This window comes from Temnothorax longispinosus, chromosome 9 (genome assembly GCF_030848805.1).
Source record: "Temnothorax longispinosus isolate EJ_2023e chromosome 9, Tlon_JGU_v1, whole genome shotgun sequence".
Lineage (NCBI taxonomy): Eukaryota > Metazoa > Arthropoda > Insecta > Hymenoptera > Formicidae > Temnothorax > Temnothorax longispinosus.
In genome coordinates this window covers 15,615,701-15,624,833 of record NC_092366.1, presented here as the reverse complement: position 1 = coordinate 15,624,833, position 9,133 = coordinate 15,615,701, and the positions used below count along the sequence as shown (strand labels likewise).

The window sequence follows — 9,133 nt, the reverse complement described above, 5'->3', positions numbered from 1 at the left end:
CTCGGGATAAGTGAATCGCATGGGAAAAACGCTTCAGTGAATAGCTTGAACCTCTCGTTACGCGCGGGAATTAATGATTAATTAAGTGATTAAAGAGAACGGTCGCGTGTTTGGCGTTCTCACTTCGCTTGTCGCGATCGCGAACAAACGCGAACGAATGCAAACGAGCGAGGGAGCGAGCTTATTGCGATAAGCGGTATGAGATCGAGAGTGCGAACAAGCTGAAATGTGCGTCCACGAATATATTCCGTCTTTCGTTAAAGAACGGGCACGTAATTCGCTCGTTCATGTAATTCGTCGTAAACGTTTCAAAATTTTTTTCTACGTGTGCTTCTTTATATTGATATATTGATTGAGTATATCGTATATCACACACTATAGTTATACATAAAAAACTTGCGGGCGATACTATCGTAATTAATAGATCGTAACAATCTTACTTATAGTTGATAAAGAGGAATGTTATATTTCTCCCATTTTTCCAATGATACGTAACGCGCAGCGTATACAACTTTGCAGTTGATATTGAACTGTAATATCAACCAAAACTGAGATGCAACTGCACTTTTTCAACTGAATAAAAAGAGTAATAAGTTTAGACAAGAATTATATTAACGTCAACGAACGAAACATCGATGTTTATCGTCATTTCTTTCAAGAAATACAAGAATAAAACAATCATTATTATAAATGACATCAAGTATACTCTTACTAAATGTACATAACATAGGACAGAGGCTGCAGTCCACTTGACGCTACAAATGCTTTCATTGAAAGAAGGGAGAAGAGGAATGCTTCGAAGCATTTGTAACGTCAAAAGTGGACCGCAGCCAGAATCACATATGTATGTTACCCTCCGGAAATATCCATGGCTATGTAGTTCAATGCAGGTTTTGTGCACGTAGAGGCGCCAGTGGACAGGTTGCATTTGAAACGTGAGTATGTGTTTCAGTCAGACTTCTCTCTGCTATTATTGAAAATAAACTGTCTTATTGTTGATGACGCGTCTCGTGTGTTCAACAAAATTTGTATTCTTAATCTCTTACATTGTTATCTTACCAAGCGCCAGATAGGAGCAGAGTTGAAGACGCCTTTCTACTCCATAGCCAGTTGGAGTAACCTAACCAAAAAGAAGTTATCTTGCCAATTATTGCAGTAGAGAATCTGTATAATCTAGACGAAATGACGGAAGAAGCTACTGAAATTGATTGTACACTACGACCAATAAATTGCGAAATTAATTTGCTATCAAGGTCTGATGGCTCTACAATGTTTATGCAAGGTATAAAATGATTATTATAAATCAAACGTACAAAGAACATTATAAACAATATTTTGTTAGTATAATATTCTAATGTTTCTCTCACGTAGGTGATACAACAATTATCGCGGGTGTAAATGGACCCTTAGAAGCGAGAAGCCAAAAAATGGCATATGACAGAGTTTCTATCGAAGTTACACATACGCCTCTTAAAGGACCAGCGAGTGAGTTTGTCAGACATAAAATTATTACAAACTGTCAGCATTGCATTGGATCTGTATGATTGTTTGTCAATTATTTTAGAGGTGGATGACAGACTAATTGAAACATATATAAAAGAGACTTGTGAATCTGCTATATTAGTTTCATTTCATCCTAATACTATGGTGTGCATCAATCTGCAAGAGATGCAAGATTCTGGTGGGGTAAGACTCTGCTTTGTCTATGTTAGCAAATATTTTGAATAAAAATTGAATAATATATAAGTAAACAAAGGAAATTTCAGTTACTAGCTTGTGCTATTAATGCAGCGTGTTTGGCACTAATTAATTCTGGACTTTCCATGAAATACACGGTTGCAGCTGTGAGTTGCATGATAGAAAAAGAAGCAGGAGAAGTAATCATGGATCCAGACAGCTCACAATTAAAAGTATTTATAAATAGTAATAAATAATAAAATTTATCCATTTAAGAACTAATTATTTTTATAATTTATTTATTTACAGAATGCAAAAGCGGAATTTACGTTTGCATTTGACAGTATTAACAAAGATATCGTATGCTGTCATAGCATTGGCCGATTTTCTCAAACCGAGTTCTTGGCTTCTATGGATAAGTGCAGACAAGTCAGTAAATATGTGTTTGATTATTATAGGGAAGTAACAAAAAAGTATGCAAATGTAATATAACATTACAATATTATTTTGTTTTTAAATAAACCTTTTTTTATCTTCTCCTGGATTAACGAAATCTTGAACATATGTACCAACGAGATACTATTACAAAATAGGTAGAGTTTTATGATTTATCAATGGGGTCCCATAGGCCTGAAGATAATTAAGAAGTATTAATATTATCAATTGTCGATATAAACTTTTTGATCATTAACGTAAATATATGAATAATTAACTTGATTATAATGCAGTAATAAATTCGTGATTTTTTAAATCAAGATGATAAATTTTAAAATTCGTATTATAAGCTAACAATGTAAATTTTACACAGTCACACAAATTTCTATAAGATTATTTGGTCTTTATCTTGTGACATGAATCAATTTATGTATATAACTGAAACAACTTTTTATTCAGTTGCAAAAGTGTATAATAGTTGTATCAATTCGGTTGATATTACAGTTCAATATCAACTGTAAAGTCGTGTATGCACCGCGCGTTACATATCGATCATTGGAAAAATGGAAGAAATATAATATTCCTTTTTATCAACTGTAAGTAATATTGTATTATCGTAACACTGAAGCTTAAATTTTACGCTCATATTATGTTTAATTAAAAGAAAATGCATTTCAATTAATATTTATTACTATTCTTAATTAAATCTAAGAAGAAAATATTTCTTCTTAGTTTCCATCGATCATGGACCTGCGCTTGAGTTTCTGGTTGTTACCAAAAGAGGATGCACCATGCTTCCTGATTTCTGCTGCCCTCTGATGTATCATACTCTTCTTTGCTAATTGTGAATTTGAAAGTTATTAAAATGTACTAGAATTGTAGTAATTTTCTAGCACATTATAATTCTAAAGTAATTCATATTTACAATATCAAGTTTTCAAACTTTTTATCAAATGTTTTGAACGGTAAAAAATGAACATATATATTTCAGAGTAAAATATATCTTTTAAGTATATACTAATAGAATCCATCTTATTAAGAAAATTAAAATATTGTTAACTCTTAACTAAAATATTAACGTTATATTAACAAAGCAATAAATTTAAGAAATGATGTACGTTACAAGCAAAAGTTTAATGGCATTTAATTAATATTTATTATAAAAATGAATATTAAGTTCTAGTGTACATAATACTCTTTTTTTCTAAGAAATCTTTATTTATTATCATTATATGTGATATTTCTAAGACATAGATTTTGATAACTGCCAGTTATTATAATTATTTAAATACGTTGCTAATGATATTTAACCGTAAAAACAAATAATTAATGATAAATTGATATAAATCAACTCAATTTGGTTGCTAATATAAAGTAATATAATAGCCCAAACTTCTCTCTCTCTCTCTCTCTCTCTCTTTCTCTCTTTCTCTCCCCCTTTTTTTTCTCTTCGTTTGATATAATTAAAAAGAAACACTTAGTTTTATGCAAATAACGCTATACTTTAACATTACTTAATTTTGTTTGTGTGTGTACTTTATTATCGAGAAGCTTGCAATCTCTCGAAAGTGAATACACTGAAATGCAACTTGTATTCAGCGTGCGTTCGGTTCTGGCACGTTTAAAGAGGAGCGGATATCTGTCGGTAGAGCCACGCCTGGTCGCCAATCACAGGCTGTACCTACCATCGACGTGTACCCTTTGTGTCCTCCGGACCCTTTTAGTCCTTCTTTCTGGCTCTCAAGAATCCAAAGATTTAGTATGGAGGGGGAGCATCTCTGGACGTCCATTAAGTACAGAAATGAGCCTTCCAAGAGAAAGAGAGAGAAAGAACGCTTCGAACGGGTCGAACCAGATCCTCTCCGACTGGGCCCCAAGACCAAGGGAGATCTGAGGCGGAGTGAGATGGGGAAAGTGAGAAAGCACGAAAGAGTGAAAGAGCAACACACAGTCGAAGCCGGGTCAGACCGGGCCGCGTTTAGCTGAGGTCGCCTCGGGCCCCCAGACCATTAACAAGGAGCGGAGCAATTTATGGACCGGCTCGCTCATTTCCACTTTATTATTATTTTCTCATCTCATAGATGGTCTTCAGTGTCGTTTTGTTCTGCCCCCTCTGCTGCTCGTCCAGCAGCTTCTCTTCTTCCCCGCCCTTCTCCCTCACGTTTCTCTCTTTCTCTCGTGAAATTAATACCCACAGCTGAACTGGGAGAGCCACCGGCGAGCCGCGGCGACTCGGCGATGAGCTCAGAGAGGGTACCTTTGGATGGGCAAAAAATTGCGGAACGCGAAATATTATTGCGCCGCATCGCCTCCTCCTACCACTCAACCTTACATTGATAATAACTTCGACTCGAGCTCATTGGCCCGACATTGTATCCGGAAGTACGTGCGCGTCATTCTAATTATACCTATATTACACCACGCGGTCTTGAAGCTAATAAGCTTACGAATATGACAAAGCGTAATATTATCTAGCAAATGAATCAGACCTAATCACGTCATGCCCGATGAAATAATCATCTGATTATGACAATATTAATTAAGTTTAAATGCAAGAAATAAGTTTTAGAAAATGCTATCAGATTATTAAACAAATAAAATATGCGAACAATAAAGTTACATTGTAAATCTATCTAAACACGAGATTGCGCGCGATTGCAATTCATATGATAGCGAGAACCTGAGATTCATCGACGCATATTGCATCTATTATAGATATACTAATATACTTTCTTCTTAAAACCATAATTCCACATCATTTATGCTTTCGCGTTAAGTTTTACATTTATAAAAAATATTTCAATGGTATTAGAGATTGTGTGAAAATTATATTGTTATTTTGCTGATTTTGATATCTCTCCTTGCTGAACAAACATAAAAGTTGGGAAATTTAATAAGAAGCGAATATTTTTACACAGCGTTCAAAAGATTAATTTCGAAAAACTTTCTTTTTATCTGTTATTGCTAACTACATTCTTCGAAATAAATCTCTGCTGTCGATATTTGTCTTCCAATATCAATAATGAATACAATGTCGATATTTTTCCTTCCATGTAATATCCCTTCGTTTCGCCTGATATAAGCTCGCGTGACGCAATATTGCCGTATGCTAGTCGGACCGATAAATCCTCGGTGCGTGAGTTAATTTTAAACGGTCACGACTTCCAACCGCGATGACAACACATACGGTGACCTGGCGGCCTCCCTTCTTCTCCCGTGCAGAAGGTCCTCGCCTCGCTACTCTCCTATCCCCGGTTAAAAGCTCTCGGATGAGCTCTCCATTTTACGACCCGCCTATAGGATTCGAACATGCGTCTCAGTGCAAAATAGCCGCCTTTCGCTACCTCCGCTCGAGAAGGTGGGCCCGTCCAGACCCCTTTAGTTTCATTTCTCCCCTTCCATCTGAGGGCCGCTCATCGTTCTGGCTCTCTAAGCCGGTGCTCGCCCATTGGCGCGAGGGTAGTTGTTATGAAATTAGCATGAACGATCGAGTTAAGGCCGCGCGAAGGTAATCGCTCCGAGGGCACTGCGCAAGGGATTGGACACGCCAGCGTGGACCGGACCCTTTATCCAATGCCGCCGATAGTAAGGCCCGAACACTGCCTTCGCCACATCCGATTGGCTCGAGACGATTTACGATCGTTTTGCCTCGAATGTCTCCGGTCTTCGTCCGCGCGATGAAGGTGATCGTGGTTCTTGCAATTAAGAATCGCGATGTCTTAATGAACGTTTAAGCATTTAGCAGCTCGTATCAGTGACCGTACCATGATTTTGATTCCTTCAAATTTGTCTCTTTTCATTTTTCAATCGATCATAATACTGATATTAAAAATATTGATACTAATAATATCCATACTAAATATATACAAAAGAATATTATGGCATTTAATAAATTAAGGAAACATAATAATCTTCCTAGTCTTATTTATTCAAATATTTTATTATTATAAAAAGGAGAGAATATATACGTATATGTGTAATTATTTTTATTAAGTTTATACAACAGTTTGAAATTATGTCACATATTAGATTTAATCAATTAATTCGTGAACGTAGATGTGCAATTAAAATTGGACAGATCGAGGGACAGACTGAAAAGCTCGCGTAATGCTAAATCTACGTGAAATCAAAATCGGCTGGTAATATTAAAAAGTGATGAGAAAACAAACGTGCGCCAAGTCGAAGGCAAAAGTCACTTGACGCGTGACATGACTGGAAGTGACAGCCGCCGCGTGTAGGACAAGAATCGTACGTCGAGGAACTGACATCGGAGGGATCGTGGACCTCATCTCTGTCGGTCAAGGGCTCAGGTGCAGGCTTCTCGCGTTGGGAATGACGAATCCTCGTCACTCGTCTCGTTCGCTGAATTTATCACGGTACTCCGGAATACCAACGTGCTATTTTGGACATGTGATCGTGTGAATACGTTTTATTAGCGACGATTATTATTATCAGCGTGATTAAAGCTTTCTAATAAGCTTTTCTCTTGTAATAAATAGAATAAATTGTTAATAACGAGAGTTTTCCGCCGGCTTTTTATAAAATATTTATTTTTGAAATATTTGAGACATCCGTGGTTGCGTTTTTAGTCAACGAGATAGAACAATGGCAGCCGCTTTATGTTCGACAAGAATTGTACTTTTGTCAATATATATGACTCGAAAATGAGAGCTTCGAACAAATTTTGGTCGAATAAGAAAACAGTTGAATGATTTCGATAAATGATGCTTGTGCAAAAACCAGTGTAATTAGTCGACGGTGTCGATAAGCGGAAAAGCTTAGGATGATCGTAATAAAAGAAAGGGCAACGAACCATCGCACGAGCACAAGTATCCCGTGGCGCGACGTTGTCCGATCAGATCGCCGAGTAAGATTGATGGTTTCTTAATAACCGAGAAAAACCGGCAAAACGATCTGTTCACCGCGACACCGCGGGTGGTCAACAGTAAGAATTACACCTGGACGACATGGTTTTTCTTCACGGTCCATTCTGCCAATCCTTGCGCATTCTCCTTCTCGAAGTCTATTAAGTTTTTTTTTCGTATCCGAAAGCATAAATTTCTAGTTACACGTCGACGAGATGCGATCGATTTTCAAATGATGAAATCGGCTCCGTTACTAATTTGTGTCAGCATATTGTAAAGATATTAATCGTTTTATTTGATTTAATTCGATAACCATGAATCACTCGCGAAGGGTGCAATTACGACTCCCGCGGGTAAACTAATAAACGATCTAGTGCAGCGTTCTCTGCGGACGCGGTGCGCGCAATCGTCGATCTTCTTTTTCCGTGGCGAGGGAGCCTAAGGTAATAAGAAAAACAAGATCGGATTTCGGCGTCGAAGCCGCCTACGTCGGCGAGCGGAGTGTGGAACGGGCGGGAGAGCGAAGTCAGTTTGGTTCTTGTCACATTCTTGTCAAGCAGGACAGCGTGCCACGTCAATCTCCTCCTCGCTACGTTCCGCCAAGGTGTCTCTCCTCTTCCTCCTCGGTATCGGCACGGCTACCGGATGCCTACGTCCGATCGACCATGAAGAGCCGGAATAGATGGATGGACGGACAGATGGACAAGCGTTCGATGCGTCAGAGAAAAATATAACCGGCGCTCCATGACGCAGCCAAACTGCCTCATTAGTTTGGGTTTATCCGCAAAAGTGGAAGTTCTGGAATCCGTGCTATGGGGCGCCGCGCCGGCTACTTAATAGCCACCACGCTACCTCTCTTGGACTCTCTCGGCCTCGCCAGAAAACTTGTACAACTTTTTTCACACCAATGGCCTAACATCTATTGCACTCGCATACTTAGCGTAACAGTATTTAACTTCCAGCGAATCCCAATTAATGCAGAACCGTGATATTGGAATGCAGATTTGCAATTGAGATTTCTAAGCGAGAGGAAAGAATTTATATGCAACATAAAGAGATGTTCTAATATGTTAGGCGTCCTTTTAATACCATTATGTGTTATTTTTATGCGTTGTTATGGAAAGTTTACCTTATCGTAAAGAATGTTTCGTAACATGCCTATAATTTAGAATCTACAAACGATCTACAAACGAAAGATAACGCCAACATACGAGTCATTATCACGCTACCAAGACACGCGTTATCAAGACATTATTTTTATTTATATTCTAAGATTATTCACTCGACGCGTCAGGCTATTTTGGAAATAATGCGATTGTTGCCGCTAGCGACAGTGGCAACCTGCGAATTGAACTTGAGCTCTCGAGAAAGATGGAGAGGGACCAAAACTCACCAAAAAATACGGCAGCAACGAGGCCCAATTCATCGCGACAGCTCGTGCCATCGATCAATCCGGTAAACGGAGGATGGTACGAGACGAAGGTAGGGGGCAAAGCAGAAGAGAGAAACGATACGGAAAAGGTAGCCGCGCAACGTTGTACTCGGTGAGACATTAATTGACACGAATGAAGGTAGGGAATGAAAGAGCGAGTGATCTCTCGTCCACCGGAACGAGGAAGGTGCTCGTTACAGGGAGGACACGTAGATGCCCCGCATGCGGCAGCGGAGGTGGGAGGTGTGCAGGAACGGAGGCAGCAACGGGGTGGTGGCGTCCAAGTTCATCCGATCGTGCCGCCGCGCCGTCGAGGCAGCAACGGCAGCAACAGAAACGACAACGTGAAGGACCGCGAGACGAGAAGGAGGATGAGAATGAGGAATGAGCCGACGTCCACGTAGGCGGAGCTCCCTGGCTTTGTGAATCGGTTTCGCCGCTCTCGTCGCATTGGCTGCCATCGCGTAGACTTCTGTTCCCCGGCTCTCGCGACCGATCGGCTCCCGTCACCCACGTGATCGGCCGATTGTTTCTCGTCTCGGCTCGACTCCGGCCGGCGCTCTCTTTCGCTTCCTTCTCGTCGCACCGCGATCTGTTCTTCCCTTTTCTCGTCGTCGCTCTTTCCCTCTGTCCACCGTGCTTCGTTTTCTTTCTATTCCCCTCGTCCTCGGTATCCCACACTTGCGGCGAACCAAGATTTATGCGTGCCGCCAGTTGAGACGTT

General features: G+C 39.6%; 1 protein-coding gene across 6 annotated transcripts in view; it reads left to right on the top strand.

Annotated features, from left to right (window-relative positions):
- Positions 1-805: 805 nt before the first annotated feature.
- Rrp46 (exosome complex component Rrp46) overlaps positions 806-9,133 on the top strand; it is an 89,111-nt gene continuing 80,783 nt past the window's right edge. Inside the window, exons 1-8 of one of the 6 annotated variants that reach the window (XM_071787306.1) lie at positions 806-935; positions 1,064-1,282; positions 1,372-1,485; positions 1,565-1,686; positions 1,767-1,910; positions 1,987-2,106; positions 2,617-2,708; positions 2,845-3,146. In XM_071787306.1, the coding sequence (XP_071643407.1) occupies positions 1,183-1,282; positions 1,372-1,485; positions 1,565-1,686; positions 1,767-1,910; positions 1,987-2,106; positions 2,617-2,708; positions 2,845-2,872 (720 nt within the window). In that variant the 5' untranslated portion in view covers positions 806-935; positions 1,064-1,182 and the 3' untranslated portion in view covers positions 2,873-3,146. The other 5 variants (XM_071787307.1, XM_071787305.1, XM_071787309.1 and 2 more) reach the window with 5 other exon arrangements.